The sequence below is a fragment of the Silurus aristotelis genome (assembly GCF_946808225.1).
Source record: "Silurus aristotelis genome assembly, chromosome: 4".
Classification (NCBI taxonomy): Eukaryota; Metazoa; Chordata; class Actinopteri; order Siluriformes; family Siluridae; genus Silurus; species Silurus aristotelis.
Window position 1 is genome coordinate 5978186 of NC_139577.1, and position 19461 is coordinate 5997646.

General features: G+C 41.3%; 1 protein-coding gene across 5 annotated transcripts in view; it reads left to right on the forward strand.

Moving 5' to 3' along the window:
• Positions 1-19196, forward strand: part of lclat1 (lysocardiolipin acyltransferase 1) — a 28946-nt gene extending 9750 nt beyond the window's left edge. For 3 of the 5 annotated variants that reach the window (XM_083540514.1, XM_083540515.1, XM_083540516.1), the window contains 5 exons: positions 4688-4859; positions 6221-6419; positions 7710-7856; positions 9404-9520; positions 15371-19196. In XM_083540514.1, coding sequence (XP_083396640.1) covers positions 4689-4859; positions 6221-6419; positions 7710-7856; positions 9404-9520; positions 15371-15867 — 1131 coding nt within the window. In that variant the 5' untranslated portion in view covers position 4688 and the 3' untranslated portion in view covers positions 15868-19196. Of the gene's footprint in view, positions 1-1037; positions 1436-4687; positions 4860-6220; positions 6420-7709; positions 7857-9403; positions 9521-15370 lie in introns of those variants that run through there. The other 2 variants (XR_014533385.1, XM_083540517.1) reach the window with 2 other exon arrangements.
• Positions 19197-19461: the final 265 nt, after the last annotated feature.

Below are 19461 nucleotides of genomic sequence, written 5' to 3' on the forward strand. Positions count from 1 at the left end.
AAATTCAGGCAGATAAATAATATTTTGATCCAACTCACAGTTCTCTATGTGCAAAACATGTCTGGATCTTTAGTGCTTTTATATAGTCAGAGATCTATTGTCTGTGGATCTTCTTCATTTTATTCGAAGGACACTTGTGCGCTCTCTGCGTTTCCCAACGCATGACCCTTAACAAGGCGCGTACGTGACTGAGAGAATGAAACAGCACTTTAATCATTAATCTTCACAGACGCAGATGTGTGTGTGTGTGTGTGTGTCCTGGCAGGTTATTCACACCATAGATATTGTCATGCAGCTGGGTGGAAAAAAAAATCAACAAAGCTGAGTTTCCAGTCCTCCCACAAGCCCTCCCTCATCAGCACAGACAGTAATTAACTCTGTGTGTGTGTGTGTGTGTGTGTGTGTGTGTGTGTGTGTGTAGGATGGTAAAAAAAGGGACAAAGTCTTCTGATTGTATTTTTTTTCCGTTTCCGTTCAGCAGATGCCGGTGACCTCTCTTGACCACTGTGACACTCCTCACTGCAAGTTTTCCACGAATGTCTTGCTAACCATCATCTCTTTTATTTTCCATTACGTATTACTCTCATTTTTCCTTATTGAGCACTTCGTCGGTGCGATCTTATCACCCTGTCTTTAGTATAAATACGGCATTGAAATAAAGCTTGGAAAAAAGAAAAAAACACCCTCTTTAAGATCCAGATCTTCTGCTATAGAGCTCTAAACCCTATTGAACACCTTTGGGATGAGTGTAAACGGTGACCGCACCCCAGGCCTCCTCAACTCACCTCCATCACTTTACTAACACCCTCGGGGATGAATGAATCTCGCACAAATCTCCACAAACACACTCCGAATTCTAGCAGAACATCTTCCCAGAAGAGCGGAGGTTATTATAAGTGCAAATCAGGGACTACATGTGGAACGGAATGTTCAAAAAGAAGCACAAGCCAATCCTATGGTCAGGTGTTAAAAACATGAAAAGGCCGAACCGACGAATCGGTCGACCTCTACTCTGAACGTCCACACACGTTCCAGTGGCATCAGAAAGTTTACAAGAAAGTACACACTATCACCTTCAAATTAGTCCCGTTGCCCAGCAATACGGTGCTCTTAGCGTTCCTGCCACTTCTGGTACGTGTGTTGGAAGTCTTGTTTTCGCAGCATGTCAAACACTTTCTGCGATTCGCACCAGAGCGCCGCAATGTCAAAAAAAAACAAACGACAACCTTTGTGCCGGATCCTCATTTTCGGGAAGAGGCCGAAGTCCGCAGGAGCCAAATCTGGTGAGTAGGGTGCGATCAGAAGTGAGATCATGCGGATTGTTCTCCGAAGATTATCGGCCACAAGTTGACATTAACATTTTCGGGAGTTAAGTCTGTTAAAGGCCATTAAAAATGCCTCGAACGACTCATTGAAGCATCGCTGTACGTCGAAGGTATGTCACGTCAAACGTGTCTGTGGCAGATTTGCCCAGTTTCACTCAGAATCGAATGTTTTTGATACCACCTCGAAATGTGTGTGTGTATATGTGTGTATGTATGTTGTGTGTGTGTGTGTGTGTGTGTGTGTGTGTGTGTGTGTGTGTGTGTGTATATATATATACAGTGGGTACGGAAAGTATTCAGACCCCCTTAAATTTTTCACTCTTTGTTATATTGCAGCCATTTGCTAAAATCATTTAGGTTCATTCTTCTTCCTCATGAATGTACACATAGCACCCCATACTGACAGAAAAACACAGAATTGTTGACATTGTTGCAGATTTATTAAAAAAGAAAAACTAAAATATCACATGGTCCTAAGTATTCAGACCCTTTGCTCAGTATTTAGTAGAAGCTCCCTTTTGATCTAATACAGCCAGGAGTCTTTTTGGGAAAGATGCAACAAGTCTTTCACACCTGGATTTGGGGATCCTCTGCCATTCCTCCTTGCAGGTCCTCTCCAGTTCTGTCAGGTTGGATGGTAAACGTTGGTGGACAGCCATTTTTAGGTCTCTCCAGAGATGCTCAATTGGGTTTAAGTCAGGGCTCTGGCTGGGCCATTCAAGAACAGTCACGGAGTTGTTGTGAAGCCACTCCTTCGTTATTTTAGCTGTGTGCTTAGGGTCATTGTCTTGTTGGAAGGTAAACCCTTCGGCCCAGTCTGAGGTCCAGAGCACTCTGGAGAAGGTTTTTGTCCAGGATATCCCTGTATTCGCAGGGATGTAGCCGCATTCATCTTTCCCTCGATTGCAACCAGTCGTCCTGTCCCTGCAGCTGAAAAACACCCCCACAGCATGATGCTGCCACCACCATGCTTCACTGTTGGGACTGTATTGGACAGGTGATGAGCAGTGCCTGGTTTTCTCCACACATACCGCTTAGAATTAAGGCCAAAAAGTTCTATTTTGGTCTCATCAGACCAGAGAATCTTATTTCTCACCATCTTTGAGTCCTTCAGGTGTTTTTTAGCAAACTCCATGCGGGCTTTCATGTGTCTTACACTGAGGAGAGGCTTCCGTCGAGCCACTCTGCCATAAAGCCCCGACTGGTGGAGGGCTGCAGTGATGGTTGACTTTCTACAACTTTCTCCCATCTCCTGACTGCATCTCTGGAGCTCAGCCACAGTGATCTTTGGGTTCTTCTTTACCTCTCTCACCAAGGCTCTTCTCCCCCGATAGCTCAGTTTGGCCGGACAGCCAGCTCTAGGAAGGGTTCTGGTCGTCCCAAACGTCTTCCATTTGAGGATTATGGAGGCCACTGTGCCCTTAGGAACCTTAAGGCAGCAGAAATCTTTTTGTAACCTTGGCCAGATCTGTGCCTTGCCACAATTCTGTCTCTGAGCTCTTCAGGCAGTTCCTTTGACCTCATGATTCTCATTTGCTCTGACATGCATTGTGATCTGGAAGGTCTTATATAGACAGGTGTGTGGCTTTCCTAATCAAGTCCAATCAGTATAATCAAACACAGCTGGACTCAAATGAAGGTGTAGAACCATCTCAAGGATGATCAGAAGAAATGGAAAGCACCTAAATTAAATATATGAGTGTCACAGCAAAGGGTCTGAATACTTAGGACCATGTGATATTTCAGTTTTTCTTTTTTAATAAATCTGCAACAATGTCAACAATTGTGTTTTTCTGTCAATATGGGGAGCTGTGTGTACATTCATGAGGAAGAAGAATGAACTTAAATGATTTTAGCAAATGGCTGCAATATAACAAAGAGTGAAAAATTTAAGTGGGTCTGAATACTTTCCGTACCCACTGTAAATATATATATATGTATGTATAAATATATATATATATGTATGTATGTGTGTGTGTATGTATGTGTATATATATGTATATGCAGTCAGATTTTGCTAATGTGCTGAGAGCCACTGATGAAGGCCATGGCCCAGTTGTGGCACATTTACAGAAGCAGCCAGGATCTTCTGAATCTGAGTCGGAGAATGCGGATTCAGCTGTGACTCTACCCGCTCGTTTCTTGTTCTCATGATGGAAACTTTTTTTTTTTCCCCTCTCGACCTCATGCAGACCTAACAAAAACACAATCTTTCCACTTGTCAAACCACCACCCACTGTCCAGAGGTCTCAGATGTGTGTGTGTGTGTGTGTGTGCGTGCGTGCACAAGAGAACACATTTGGAGTCCGAGTCCCACGTGCGGGAATGTAATCAGTTCGCTCTTGGATTTCATATTTTCCATTGGTGAAGTAGGGAAAAATGGGGAAAGTGATTCCATAACCACATGCTGAGTCATGATTCAACACTAACCAACAGGCTGGGTCTGAATGAATGAAGGTGGTGTGGTGTTTAAAAAATAAAAATTATTAGTTGTATCAGGAAGCTTTCAAAAGAAGCAGAAGTAATGTGTCTAAAAGCGATGGAACAAAAATAGGGGTCCAGGAAATGACAGGCAACCGATATTAAAACCATTCCGAGTGTGAATAATGGAAGTATTCATTTAAATTTAAAGCGAGGATTATAAGTAGGAAAGTCTGAAAAAATATCTCGAGTGCCAGTTTGTAGCTAAAGTATTATTGTCCACAATAACTTTTACCTTTAAAAAAGTAATAAACTAAATTAAAGACATTAAATAACAAAATCTGTGTGGACTGTTTTATGATCATAAAGATCCGTCTGTCTGTCTGTCTGTCTGTCTGTCTGTCTGTCTGTCTGTCTGTTATAAAATAATCCAATAAATGTAATATATCGGAAAGTTTATGATTTTTTGCCAAAATAATATTTGCAAGTCCAATTTTTACAAATGATTAGAGGTTTTTATAACCAATTATATCGTTATCTAATGCTTTGTAACAAGTATTTTATTTAAAAGTTATAAATGGTCCTTTTTTTTTTTATTTATTTATTTTTTTAAATTAAAAAAAAAAAAAATATACAAAAGGTTGTGGTTGCATGTTTTTGGCTGGTGCAGGGCTAAATAGACCTCAATTCACACACACACACACACACACACACACACACCCCTCCCTCTATTAAAGGTTTCCAGTCATCAGCACATACACTCCCCAAATTCCATGTAACGCCTGACCTCGAAATCGATTTTCCGAATGAACATGCTGCGTGTTCTTTCCATCTCCATCATCCCAACTGCTCCACTTTTCTGTCTGAGGTCAATAATCCAGTCTGTGTGTGTTTTCTGACTGACAGAAAAACTAATCTCTAGTGTCTCTCTGTCTCCCAAGCATGGCGACGGTGTCCATCAGAGGCGTATATTTCATCCTCACGCTCTTCCTCGGCAGTTTCTTCGGCAGCATCTTCATGTTGGGTCCGGTGCTGCCCGTCATGCTGCTGTCCCCGGCCTGGTACCGCTGGCTTACGGACCGCATCGTGGCCACCTGGCTCACCCTCCCTGTGGTACACACACACAATTTAGCATTTAAAAAATATTTGTAACATTCTTTTTGCTCATGATTAGGACTTCCTGTTTTGATTTCATGGTTCAGGAAACTTCAAGCACCCTCCCTTGCACATGACATGCCTCACAAAGGTCATCACTATTCTCCAGTGCACAGCGATGCAGAACAGCGAATTAACCGTAAAAATATGCATCGATTTGTCCAGTCGTGGTGTTTCCTAAATACACCCGCACGTGGAAACGTAAATGTGTAACATGTTTCACTCGTAAATCGAGCGTCCTGTGTGTAGTCAATACAATGTTACGCAGAGAAACCGGTTTGTATCTGCACTAAGTGTCTGAGTGAAAACATGTTTTTTGGGAAATAAACTTATTTCTGTTACCACTGTAGCACACAGTTGTATAGGATGTTTTTGGATGTAGAATGTCCCAGGCCTCCTCACCCTACATCAGTACCTGATTAGAGATGTAACGGTACACAAAATTCACGTTTCGGTACGTACCACGGTTCAGTACGAACACGTGTACCGTTACACTCCTAGTACCGGACTTTACAAACTCTCTTGTGGTTGAATGAGCACAAATCAAAACAGGAAATGGAACCTAAATGTTGAATGGGTTGCACAGTCAGGTGTCCAGTCATGTTTTGACCATATAGTGAACATTATATTGCCAAAAGTATTGGGTCACCTGACCTTTCCTGCTATATGTGGTTCTTTTCCAAACTGTTACCACAAAGATGGAGGCACTCAATTCTATAGGACGTCTTTAGATGCGCTCTAATAACATTTTGCATTTACTTGAACGTGGAAACCCAAACCTGTTCCAGCATGGCAGCCTTGAAGATCTGCTTTACATGCTTTGTAGAGGAAGATCTTAAGTGGCCTGCTGTAAAGTTCAGTACTGATGAGATCAGATGAATTAGAACTCTGACTGCACCCCAGGTCTCCTCACCTACATCAGTACCTGCCTTTCTTAATATTCTTGTCCCTGATGAACACAAATATCCATAAGCACACTCCATAATTTGGTGGAACCTCTTCCCAGAAGAGTGGAGGGAATTATAAGAGCAAATTGGGAATAAATGTGGAATGCGATACTCAAAAAGCACATAGCATACTTTTGACCTTGTGACCCAATAATTTTGGCAATATAGTGTATATCTCGTATATGGTATCCGCATAACCATTATAAATTGTTTTACGATGAAATCTCAAGTTACGTGCATTCCAGTCGCCGGGCGAGTCCAATGAGTGTAGAGTGTATTGCGTTTTCCTGCTGATGTTATGGCGAAATAACAAACCCCACCCACTTTGCACTCTCATATTATTTCTTTATTTCCTATTCTTCCGTACCCAAGGCTCTGTTGGAGCTGGTGTTCGGGGTGAAAGTGATCATCACGGGCGACGGGTTCGTTCCCGGCGAGCGCAGCGTGATCATCATGAACCACCGCACGCGTCTGGACTGGATGTTCCTCTGGTGCTGCCTGCTGCGGCACAGCTACCTCCGTCTGGAGAAGATCTGCCTCAAAGCAGGGCTCAAAGCCGTGCCTGGTTTTGGTTAGTGAGCTTCCATACACGCATGCACGCACGTACACACACACCCACACACACACACACACACACACACACTTGCCTTGTTGAAAATGAAAATGAGATCATGTTTGGAGCCATCTTGAACCCATATGTTTAGAACGAATCCATTCAATATCAATTTTTTTTAATTTCAAGCTTAATCCCCATAAGTGAGGCCGATGTGATTCGCATCTCGATGCATACGCATTGATACGGTACATTAAAGATACATATAAAGCAGCTACCGATGCGATACGCTTTACCGCTGTTACGATGCAGTGCGTTTCGATTTAATTCAACGCAATGCAACACGACCAGACAGACCGCAAATCATCAATTAACTTGAGTGCATTCTGACTTCTAACGCATGGCCCTTTGACACAAGGGCTTCAGTAGTGCAGAAAAAAAAGTACATTTGTGACTAAAAACCAGGCGTTCATTTCCTTTTCTGTCTCCAGGAAGTTACAGCTCTACCTCTGCCATGTTAATCCGTATTCTATGGGACTTTAGGGACACTCTTCGGCCTCCGTAGTGTTACGAAACAGTTTGGACACTTTAACATAGACACTGTAACTTAAGTGATGAGTAAGAGAACTAATTACCCAGCCCACTAAAGTAACTATAAACGGATAAAAATCCATTCAGCGTCTTTTTTTTTTTTTTTTTTTTTATCGAATTTTATTATGTCATTTCATTTGTAATTTAACAGCAAGTGTTTTTTTTTTTTTCTTGCATACTGTCAAAGTGTTCGAATATATATACACCCAGCAGTAAGGATAGAGTGGCACGTACGCATGCAGTAATATTTAGACGTCGACTCTCGGGTAATGACCATGTTGTGTAACGTGCAGCGGCAAATCTATTGTACAGAGTGACAGAAGATACAAGACATCAATAAGTGACGCGCTGTTAAAGTGATGGGCCGTCCATTTTTTGTCCTTGGCTCTCGTCCGGGCGTCCTTCCTCCCATCACTGTTTTTGTGTCTGAGGATGCGGGGGAAGATTAATGTTGTGACGTCCCATTTCTCCTTTCTAATCTGAGTAGCTTGACCACCTGTGGGGTGTGTGTGTGTGTGTGTGTGTGTGTGTGTGTGTGTGTGTGTGTGTGTGTGAGAGAGTGTTGAAAGGTAAAATCGCTTATCATTGATTTTAGCAAAGCCACATTGCTCGTAATATTGACATCATGCCTGATGACACTTGACAACTCATTTGTATCTTCTGATTACCTGGTGCGTGTGTGTGTGTGTGTGTGTGTGTGTGCACGTGCGCGTGTAGGCTGGGCGATGCAGGTGGCCTCGTTCATCTTCATCCATCGCAAGTGGGAGGAGGATCAAAATCACATGACCAATATGCTGGAGTACTTCTGTGATATCAGGCAACCGCTGCAGCTCCTGCTTTTCCCTGAAGGCACTGACCTCACCGGTGAGACGCACGTGCACACGCACACGCACACGCACACAATCACAGAAATCTATAAGGCCTTATTAAAAATCAGACGAAATTGAGAACCCATATAAATGAAACCACAGCCACTGGTTCGTTATGGTACCAATGCCATCCAAACTATGAAGCAACATGTTAAATAAACCAGAATGTTTTATATTTCCGATTGCCCAAAGTAGCTGCATTTAGCCTTAATGACAGCTTGGCAAGCTCATGGCATTTTCTCATCAGATTCACAAGGTTCACAGGTTTAGTTCACAGGTTTTTAGTTCATTTGTGACATTTCCTGCCTTCTTAATGTGCTTCAGACCAGCAGTTGTCTTGTGAATAGAAAGGGTGGGTACATAATCAATACCCCTATTAGTGCTTCTGTAACTATTGTACAGATCCAGATTATGGCAAGAAATTATGCAGTAACCAAAACCATCAAACGCTATGATGAAACAGGTTTTTATGACGACTGTCCCAGGAAAAGAACATTAAGAGCTTCCTCTGCTGCAGAAGATAAGTTTATTAGAATAACCAGCCTTAGAAAAGGCCGATTAATATCACCTCAGATTAAAGCCCACATAAATGCTTGTCAGAGTTCAAGTGGCAGACATATTTTAAGCGTCCACTTTTCAAAGGATGTTCCATGAGTCAGGCCGTCATTGTCGAATTGCGACAAAGAAACCAATCCTTCGGAAGACCAACAAGCAGAAGCGAGATTCTTGTGCCAGGAAATGCAAGGAATGCACAGTAGATTAGTGGAAAACTGTCCTTTTGTCTGACGAGTCCAAGTTCGAGATTTTTGATGTCTGTTTGGAGTTACATATAGTTCAGTCTGCAGGTAGACAAGGTCCGAGCATAAACAAGCTGAGTGTGAACTGTGAGTTCATGAGTCTGTTCGATCCTATTTTTAGGCCTGGCTTTGAAAGAGGTTTTGAGCCGTGTCCAACAGTGACATATTCATTTTAGTGTAATTAAGTGTGTCTGTCTCTCTTTGTCTCTTTATAACCTGGAGGAATGATGCACGTAATCCTCTCTGTAGGAGCCCAAAGTGAGATCGGAAAGGCCTGATCTAATTTCTGGTCAAGTTTGCGTGTGTGTGTGTGTGTGTGTGTGTGTGTGTGTGTGTGTGTGTGTGTGTGTGTGTGTGTGTGTGTGTGTGTGTGTGTGTGTGTGTGTGTGTGTGTGTGTCAGAGCCTGAACCTCAGTGACCTCAGTCAGCCGATGGCTATGTAAGGCAATATCACTAGAGCTCTCTCAGGTGGTGTTTGACGAACGGATTAAAACATTAAACCTTTAATACCCGAAAGTTATGATGCAACAGTAAAACCCACATGACCCCAGGATGCTAACGAACAAGAAAGACAATGACCTCGACGTTCAAAGTCATTCACACTGTCGTGACTCCCTCCTTTCCTTTTTGCACAAGTAAACTTTCTAAGTAACACCTTCAAGCACTGATTGTTGATTGACCGGCATTTGAAAAAAGGCATTCGTTGAAGTACGACTTGATCTAAACATTTCTTTGCGTTGTCTAGAGAACACTCGTGCAAGGAGTGACGAGTATGCTGAGAAGAACGGCCTGCCAAAGTACCAGTACGTTCTGCACCCACGCACCACCGGATTCACCTTCATCGTGGAACAGCTGCGCAAAGGTCAGCATGGGCCTCATCTCCACAGTACTAACGGCTGATAGGACCAGAGTGCTTAAGTAACTTTCAGTACTTAAAGTTGTGCTGGGTGATTTTTTATTATTTCATGTTCATATTTCAGTACAAAACACTATTCCTTACTACTGACTTTGTCCTTATTCAATGTCACTACTTCAGAACTACCGATTAATTTTCGAAAAAATTGTAATCCCTCAATACTATAGTCTTATTTTCTTAACTTTAGTTTGCACAACTATTTTACTTCTACTTTTATTACTAGCAAATTTTCAGTAGTTTCAAAATTACTGACTACAATTCACCGCAATTTTCGGACTATTAAGCTCACCCAATTTTACAAAGATTCTTATTTTGAACATAAATACGCCGCACCTGTCTATAAGCCGCAGGTGTCTACACTGAAACTAATGAACTTTACACAGGCTTTAACGAAAGACAGTGTCTGTTACACTTGTATCTAAACAGTAGCCTACCAAGAAAGTCATTGTTCACTGTCTTCCTCCTTCCTTTCACATCAAATTCTCTCGAGGGTGTTTCTTTTAGCATCGTCGTGGGTTTAAAAATCACCATCGGTGAAGCTTTTCTCCCGACGCCGTGCAGCTCAGAACACAGGTGAAGTGCGTGTTTTCATGCCCGGTTGTTTTCAGCGTGACGAATGATTCACATTTCCTGTAGACAGTCCGAGTGAGCGGCAGGTCAAACGCCAGAGGAACCATATTCATCCATATTTATGATGTGGTGCGGCCCGATTCAGTGGGAGCGCATCTGATTTAATATAAAGAGTTTCATTGGTTCACCTGAACCGGTTCGGCAATTTCATTGGTCTAATGTTACAGGGCTCAGGTTTTTGGCTTGAAGCTTGTGAACCCAGGAAAAATCCATAAATTAGCCGCTTCATTGTTTAAGCCACAGGGTTCAGGAGTACTGGCTAAATTTCAGTTTTTGAAAAGGGATTTTAATTATTTTCGAATTATTGTATTTATTTTAAGATTTATTGTAATTTAAAAATAATGTAATTGCAATTTATTATACTATAAACTGGTAACATATACATAAAAAACAATATACATATAAATTGCATTATTTATTTACCTATTTTTACTTGCATTTGATTTATTTCTTTATTTTATAAATATGATATTGATTTAATTATTTCAATAAAAGCAAAGTAAGTAAATACATTTTAGATGGATATTTTGATATTTTTTTGACATTATTTACTTATTTTTACTTGCAGTATTTAATTTTTTTATAAATATAATAATAGAAAAACAATATTAATAATTATATATATATATATATATATATATATATATATATATATATATATATATATATATATATATATATATATATATATATATATATATATATATATTTTATTATTATTTTTTTGAACATTTATAAATGCAACACATCACCAGCTCTCAGTTCACAGACTAATTCCTCAGTGTAATAGGATTAAAGGATGGAGCCAAAAAAAAAATAAATGCAGATGCGACATTGCCATGACTCCAGCGTTACCGTGTAGCTAAACACTCTGCTAATGATCAGTTTTCTCCACCTGATTCCTGCTGGTCCTGGAAATATGCACACACCATGCTTTTTTATGCTGTATGACAACTTCTTCTTTTGGCTGCTCCCATTAGGGGTGAGACCACAGTCCTATAAACTTTCCCTTTCACTCTTGGAGATACCCTTATCACAAATCACTCCTGACACTCTCCTCCACACACTCCACCCTGCCTGCACTCTTTTCTTCACTTCTCTAACACAGTTATCAGTACTGTTGACCCCAGGTACTTAAACTCCTCCACCTTCACCACCTCTTCTCCTGGCAACTTTACCTCTTCGCTGCCCTCCCTCTCATTCACACACATGAACTCTGTCTTACTCCTACTGACTTTCATTCCACTTCTCTCTCTCGCAATTCTCCCCTGTCTGACCTCTTCCCTGAATCTCTCACTACAGTCTTCCTCCTTCAGTTTTCACCATCTAATTCTTCTTTCAGTCCCCACTCTCCTATGCTCCTATACAGTGTAGCTGTCTAGCTACACTGTCCCCTGCCAACACCTTACAGTTTCCAATCTCCTTCAGGTTGCATCTCCTACATAGATCATAGTCCACCTGTTTGCACCTTCCTCCACTCCTATACGTCACCCTATGATCCTCCTTCTTCTTAAAATAAGTGTTCACCACTGCCATTTTCATCCTTTCAGCAAAATCTACCACCATCTGCCCTTCCACATTCCTCTCCTTAAGGCCATACCTACCCATCACCTCCTCATCACCTCTGTTCCCTTCACCTACATGCCCATTCAAGTCTGCTCCAATCACCAATCATTAATTCCCAGGTTCACTCTCCACCACTTCATTTAACTCACTCTAGAATTTTCCTTCTCTATCTCACAGCCGACTTGTGTAGCATAAGCACTGATGACATTTATCATCACCCCTTCAACTTTCAGCTTCACGTTCATCCCCCTATCAGAAACTCTCTTCACCTCCACTACACTCTTACTGTACTCTTCCTTCAGAATCACCCCTACACCATTTATCTTTCCATCCACACCATGATAAAACAGTTTAAACCCACCTCCAATGTTCCTGGCCTTCCTCCCTTTTCCACTTGGTCTCCTGAACACGCAACATATCCACCTTTCTTCTCTCCATCATATCAGCTATCTCTTCCCCTTTACCGTCATAGTACCAACATTTATAGTACCAACTCGAACCTACACTTCTCCTTTCTCTGCTGTCTCTAAAGACATCTTCCTCCTCTCCTTCTCCTCCTTCGGCCAACAGTAGCACAATTTCCACCAGCAGCCTGTTGGCTCGCTGGTAACCCAGGCCTCGAACGATCCGGTATGAAATTCTGATTCGTGATCCGATTATTTGATTTGTCACAAGTTTTTCGCCGGATGCGCTTCCTAACGCAACCCTCCCCATTTATCCGGTCTTGGGACCGTTCAAATCCCAGCACCAAGCTGCTGCTCTTGGTTCCTTAAGAGTAAGGCCACTAATCCTGCTCAGGTGTATAAATGAGATAAATGTAAGTCTCTCTGGATAATCAAAATGGTATTGAATGTCTTGAAATTTGCACATTTATGTGTTTTTCCAGCATTTTCTTTTAAATATAATTCTAGACCATAATTCAGTTTATATATATATATATATATATATATATATATATATATATATATATATATATATATATATATATATATATATATATATAAAACATTTTTTTCCTTTTTTTTTTTTTTTTTGTGTCTGTCATAAAGTCCCACACAGCTGCCATTTGATCCCTGTCCTCTCTGTCTTTAATAACTAGATGGAACTGTTTCTGCTTTCCTTAGAACACTCTGATATTCCAGGTAGCGTTAATTGTAGAGCAAAGGCATTTTACTCACACACACACACACACACACACACACACACACACACGCGCGCACGCACACTGCAATGCAGTAAACCTGGCAGCCATACAGCTGTGTGAATGATACTAATGCACCATTAAACAGGTGTCAAACTCTATGACGTTACACCCAAGAGATCCTATTCCAGTAATCTGTGTGTGTGGCGCTGTCCGGGCATGTTGTCCAATAAACACATTGGCCATGCTTTAATTCTGGCAGGCGTCACTCCTGTAAACAGCCCAGAGTCTGTGTGTATGGTGCAGGGGATTTAAAAGTGCTATATATAAAGCGAGTTACACTCGGGCACCTTGCCAGAAATAAACCATGATAAGCGTTGGTGCTTTTTTTGGCGAGCTGCAACCAAGAACGTTAGAATGATATTCCGAGGAGCGCGTCTTCAGGGACGAGGCTGACTCACCAGGCGAGACGCCGTGGAGGGTTTGATGCTATCAGGCGGCAAACGGATATTAAAGTCTGCGCGTCTTGCCGATAATACAAAAGCCTGAGCGCTAATCGCAAAACCCAGTTATAAATAAATATTCTGACAATTAATCAGGCAGCGATGACTTTTTCTTAAACAGGAACAGGGACGCTATATGGCCCATAAGATGATCTTCTTTTTGAACATCCCATTCTATATTTAGCCTCCATTTGCTGTTTTAATACCCTGCATTCTTCGGGAAAGATGTTCCCCTCGATTTTGGAGTTGTGTGAAATTCATTTAGTTACAAGGGTGTTGGTAAAGTCAGGTGCTGATGTAGATTAGATGATTAGCTCAGTGGTTCAGGCGTTGGGTTACTAAAGGTCAAGTTGGCATTTTTGGGCCCTTGAGCAATGTCTGATCATTGCTGACCCTGCACTCTGACCCCAGCTTCCTAACATCACTATGATATGTGAAGAAATAATTTTACTGTACTGTAATTTAAAGGCCAACCGATTCCTCTGTTTTGCTTATTCATCGGCACCAATATTGGATTGCTGGACATTTTCATGAATCTTTATATTTTATATATTATATAAAGATTCATGAAAATGTCCTAAATAATATATGAATTAGACTTTGATTAGATTAATTTTTTGCCAGTATCGGTTGATTTATCGATCTATCAGTATTGGTTAAATTCACTATTGGTCAACCTCTACAAGTATAAAGCACCTTTTACCTTTAAATTGTTCCGCAGCATAGGAGCACCCACAGCAAAGCGGCCGATCACCTCTGTTGTAGTACTTGGTCTTTGTTATATGTAAAAATGATCTACTGAAAGTAAGCATGATAAAGAATGGGGCTGTATGATATATGACTGGAAAAGTCATGTCTTCCAATACTTTTCCCCTTATTGTGGTTATTTCGAGATTTTCATTCATTTTCTATCTCTTGTTTTCTATTCTAGTTCTTATTAAATATCCGGTCCTTTAGTACTACTATATGAAATCGGAGGTCGACCAATTAGTGGATTTTACCGATACCAGTAGCTAGGTTGGATTGTACTTCACCATAACCAATTAATCAACCGACAGATTTTAAAATGTATACTGGGAAAAAAAACCAACACTCAACGTACAATTGTACAGAACTTTATTACAAAAATTAAAACAAAAAACTGAATTGATCCTTGAAGACGTGCTAAATGATATATATTAATTACATTCATAAATATTGAGGAAAATAAGACATTTAAACTGAAACTAACACTCTAAATAAATAAAAGCAGTTATATCCAAAATGAATAAAATTAAAAAGACACTTTTAAAAAACATGGCATCAGTGATTCGCCCCTAGAGGCCTTGCATTAAATCACGCCACCCGGAAAAACTATGGGTGCCGATTAATGGGCAAAATCGATAAATAGATCGACCTTTACTGACTATACTAAAAAATTTTTTTGGTACTGCAGCACTATGTAACCTTAGTTTTTTTTATTATTATTTTTTATTTTTATTTATTATTTTAACAAGGTTTTAGAAGTCTAAATGTTCTTTTAGCAATAATAGGCAATGTTTCTTCTCTGGAGCTGTAAAAAAAAAAAAATATATTAAAAAATAAACTGTGCATGCTCATTGGCCATTGTACCTTTGACCAGTCAATCACAGCATTCAGACTCATGGTTTCTAAAATATATGTATAAATAAGACCTTTTTAAGCAACGCTTAAACACAGACTTTTGTTTGTAGAGCCTGACTGGCCAGAACATAATTAACAATGAATAAATCTTCTCGGATGTGGCAGTTGATTTCAGATGTAGCTAGTAATGAGTGAAGAACAACACCAGGATCTCCGATTCGGGAGATTTTAGTATTCCCCAGTTTTAGTTTATTTGTTTATTACATAAATCTAGCTACATAGCGGAGTATAAATGAGCAAAGATTTGCAGTTCTACATCAAACGGCTTCACCTCAGGTCTTGTGTGTTTTACAGCGAACAATCTGGACGCTCTGCACGACATCACTGTAGCATACCCTCACAGCGCCCCTCAGACAGAGCGCCACCTGCTGGCCGGCACCTTCCCGAACCAGATCCACTTTCACGTGCGACGCTACCCGGTGTCTTCCCTGCCCGAGGAAGCCGGTGCCCTTCAGGCCTGGTGCCAGGAGCGCTGGGCGGAGAAAGAAGAGCGTCTGCGCTCGTTTTACAGCTTGCAGCGCTTCGACGAAGCCGTCGCCCGCATCCCACCCTGCAAGAGCGAGCTGAGGGTGGCGCTGATCAAAGCCGCGTCGCTGTGCTACTGGAACGCCTTCATCGCCTTTTCCTTTCTGGGACTCTGGCTCTGGATGCCGTTGCGCATCTACTTCCTGGCGGTGCTGATCTTCTTCCTGGTTCAGCAGAAGGTAATGGGCGGGGTCGAGCTGATCGAGCTGGCGTGCCATCGACGACTGAAAAGAACAGAGGATGGGCCAGGAAGAAAGAAAGATTAAGACATTTCTCTCGCTTCCCATTCTCATGGAGCAGGAAGTGGAGCCCCCTTCTGGACACAAGTGTTTACTACACACTGAGTACATTAGCAAAGGAAGGGAAGAAGTGATAAGGATTAAGTGAAATCTTGAAGCCTGAAAACAGGATGAACTTTAATCTTCAGTGCTGAAATGTTCCGTTTAATAATTTTCACGAGTATGAACGGAGTGTGTGCGTGTGCGTGTGTGTGTGTGTGTGTGTGTGAGCGCGCACACGCATTTTTATCCGGTTGGGTTCCAACCACCTTTTCTCATGTATCAGTCTTTTATTTTATAAGTATATATTTATCTATAATTTTCCTCCTGTGGTTCTTTCCTTATAAAAAATACTTTTAGTCTTTTTTTTTCTTTCTTTTTTTCTTTATCAGTTTTATAAAAATGGACTTAAGCACATAGGTGGCTCTGATATTCCCCCCATGTCTGTTTCTTTCTTTCTTTCTTTTTTCTTTCTGCCTTTCTTTCTGCCTTTTTTTTCTGCCTTTCTTCCTCTTTTTTTTCTTTCTTTTAATCATTCAGAAAAGAATTGAAAGCCAATGTCAAGATTTAACACCACATTTTTTGTTTGTTCTTTGTTTTTTTTTTTGTTTTTTTCCATGAGGAAAAAAAACAAGCTGGATGTAAATCGAGGTTTAGTCAAAAGCCCTACGTACAGCTTTATATTTACAAATTGCCTTAAACACCGTATAAGACGGACGCACTACTCTATATATTTGTGTGTGTGTATATCTCCATAATGTATCCGATCTTTCTTCTAAATAATAGAAGAATACTAAATAATTGCATGCCGCTTCGGCTCCGTCCCAAACGACTCCTCCATTTTGGCTGTATGCGTGATGTAGGGTTTAGAACTAATAACTCCCATGCCCTATATGTCTCTTTAGATATACCTGAGTATTTAATACGGCTCGTCGACCCTAAGTAGTGCACTAAATACCTAGTATGGAACCTCAGGAACGAATTTGTGCTTTTTTTTTTTTCTTGGACACTAACTGATCGAGGGTCTGCTACGTAGGGTGTGAAGTCAGGACGTTTACATTCTCTTGTCTTTAGGGCTAATCGGAGTGTAGGAAATAGACGGTAGAACATTTCATATTCTTCTATTTCGTCCTCGGTAGTCAGACATACAGCGATTACATCCGATGTACTGCACCTATTAAAGATACTTCCCACTTAGAGCCTGCAGACGATTTGGGACTGGACCATAGGTTATCATTAAGTTTATTTATTTTTTTTGCTTATGCCAAGTGAACATCTTTGCAGGCGCATCTTTTCCCAGTACATGTCCTGTTCATTCTGGTGTCTAAGGATATAAAGTTCCCTAGAAAGCCAGCTCAGTAGTTGAAGTAGTTGACTGAACCTTAATGCGTTAGTGGTATTTGGGACGGGGCCTGTGCTATGGTGTAGTGAGTGTGTGGGGAAGTTTTCTTATTCTGCTGAGGTTTTTGGAAGTTTTTGGTCCTCTATTTTCTTGTTGTCTGATGGGTTTTATAGGACTGTTTTACAGGGTAAACCAAACACACACACACACACACACACACACACACACACACACACACACACACACACACACACACACACACCTAGATTTCCCTGCTATCAATCAACAAACTCATATAAAACCTTATTCTCCTCCTTGGTGTATGTGACAATCTATTCATGTAGCTTTTTAAGTGTGTGTGTGTGTGTGTGTGTGTGTGTGTGTTTGTGTGTGTGTGTGTGTGTGTGCGCGCATGTGTGAGAGAGAAAAACACTAATTTACTGTTCTCCTCATCCAGGGAAATGAAGAGTGTGATGAAAAGCCCTTGCTAAAAGTTTACATGTTGAACATTTCGAAACACAATCCAGCCACTGTGATGAACGTTATATATGCGTACACGTCGCCAGATGTTATTTCCCGATCGTCCGCTTTGACGCACAGTAGACACAGAAACACAGAAAACATAGCCGCGATCAGCAGGGGTTCACGCACTTCCCCCGTAGCTGCTGCTCGACGTCAGCTGGGGTCGCGTGTAAATTTCAGACGCCCGTCCTGGAAAGATCACGATTAGCATATTATGCAAACGAGCGCCGAATGTAGCCATCCGAAAGCGAATCGCGTTCAGGGAACGAGCAGGGAAGTATTTTCAGGAGCTTGCAGGCCAGGAACCTAATTAATGCATTCATAATACATCAGTCGCAAGAACGCTCACCGTTACTCTCCTCTGTATCCTTGAAGAGCTTTCTTCCGTCGAGTTCCATCCAATCCACAGGTTGGGTCCTGGCGATGACCGAGCCGTCCGCTAGATTACAATTGTAATATCGGGTATGAAATATTTATGAATGTAGTTATAGGACATTACAGGTGCATTATAGGATGTACATCGATCAGGCATAATTAATAACAACTGATTATCTCTTCATCATGGCACCTGTGGTTGGGTTTTTTTCAGGCAGCAAGCGAACATTTTGTTCTCAAAGTTGACGTGTTCGAAGCAGGAAAAATGGGCGAGCGTAAGGATTCAAAACTGCAGCGGTTGTAAGCAGTCTGCAGTGGTCTATCAAAAGCGGTCCGAGTGCTAAACCAGGGTCGTGGCGCGTGAGGTCCTGTAGCTCAAACTGCTGAAGAAGTTAATGGTGTTAACGCTCACAACTGTTTGAGCAGCAAAAAGTGGGACCAACCCAATATTAGGCCGATGGTCATAATGTTATGCCTGATCTGTGTATACTATAAGGACAAAAGCTTGTGGACACCTGAGTAGATGATCGGTATGTGCTTTTTGAGCATCCCATTCCATATTTAGTCGCCGTTTGCTGTTTTAAAAAGCTCGGTTTCTGTGAGATTCCTTCAGCCACGAGGATGTTGGTACTGATGTAAGTAAGGTGACGAGGCCTGGGGGTGCAGTCAGCCTTCACATTCATCCCAATAGGTTTTCTGGCTGTATAGGCAGAAGATCTTCCACTCAAGATTATGTAATGTATATCTTCATGGAGCTGGAACAGTTTTAGGGTCTCCTTGCTCGTGTGAAGGGGAAATTTCATGCAACCACATCCAAAGACATCCTATACAATTATGTGGGAACAGTTCGGGGGGGGGAGCACATACATCTGCAAAAGGTGTTCCAATACTTTTGTCTGCATGATGTGTATTCGTTTGATTCTAATACACACTTTGTTTTTGTTTTTCTTTGTATGTATGTTTCATGTTGGTGCTTGAGAGTCTCATGCTATCCTCAGGTACACTTTTGTTTTTGTTGATCACTTTCATGGTCATGCTGTTCATGGTCTGTCGATGCTGCAATAAATATCTACCCGTATCTTCGGCCGTCTTGTACTTCCTGCTTTCTGCTTTGTAGGAACTGATGTTCGTGTTTCCTGTTTCATCAGCAGCATTATGTAGCACAAAGTTAGTTCTTGGAAGATCATTGAAACCATCACGCATCAAATACCAACACTTCCCAATGGTTCAGTATAGACGTGTCCCCAAACTTCCCACAGTGTTCAAGGTGTAGGGAAGCTTTAGGGACACTTCCTAAAGGCACGCTGTTCACTACGTAGGCCCACTTACAATTGGGTCTGCAT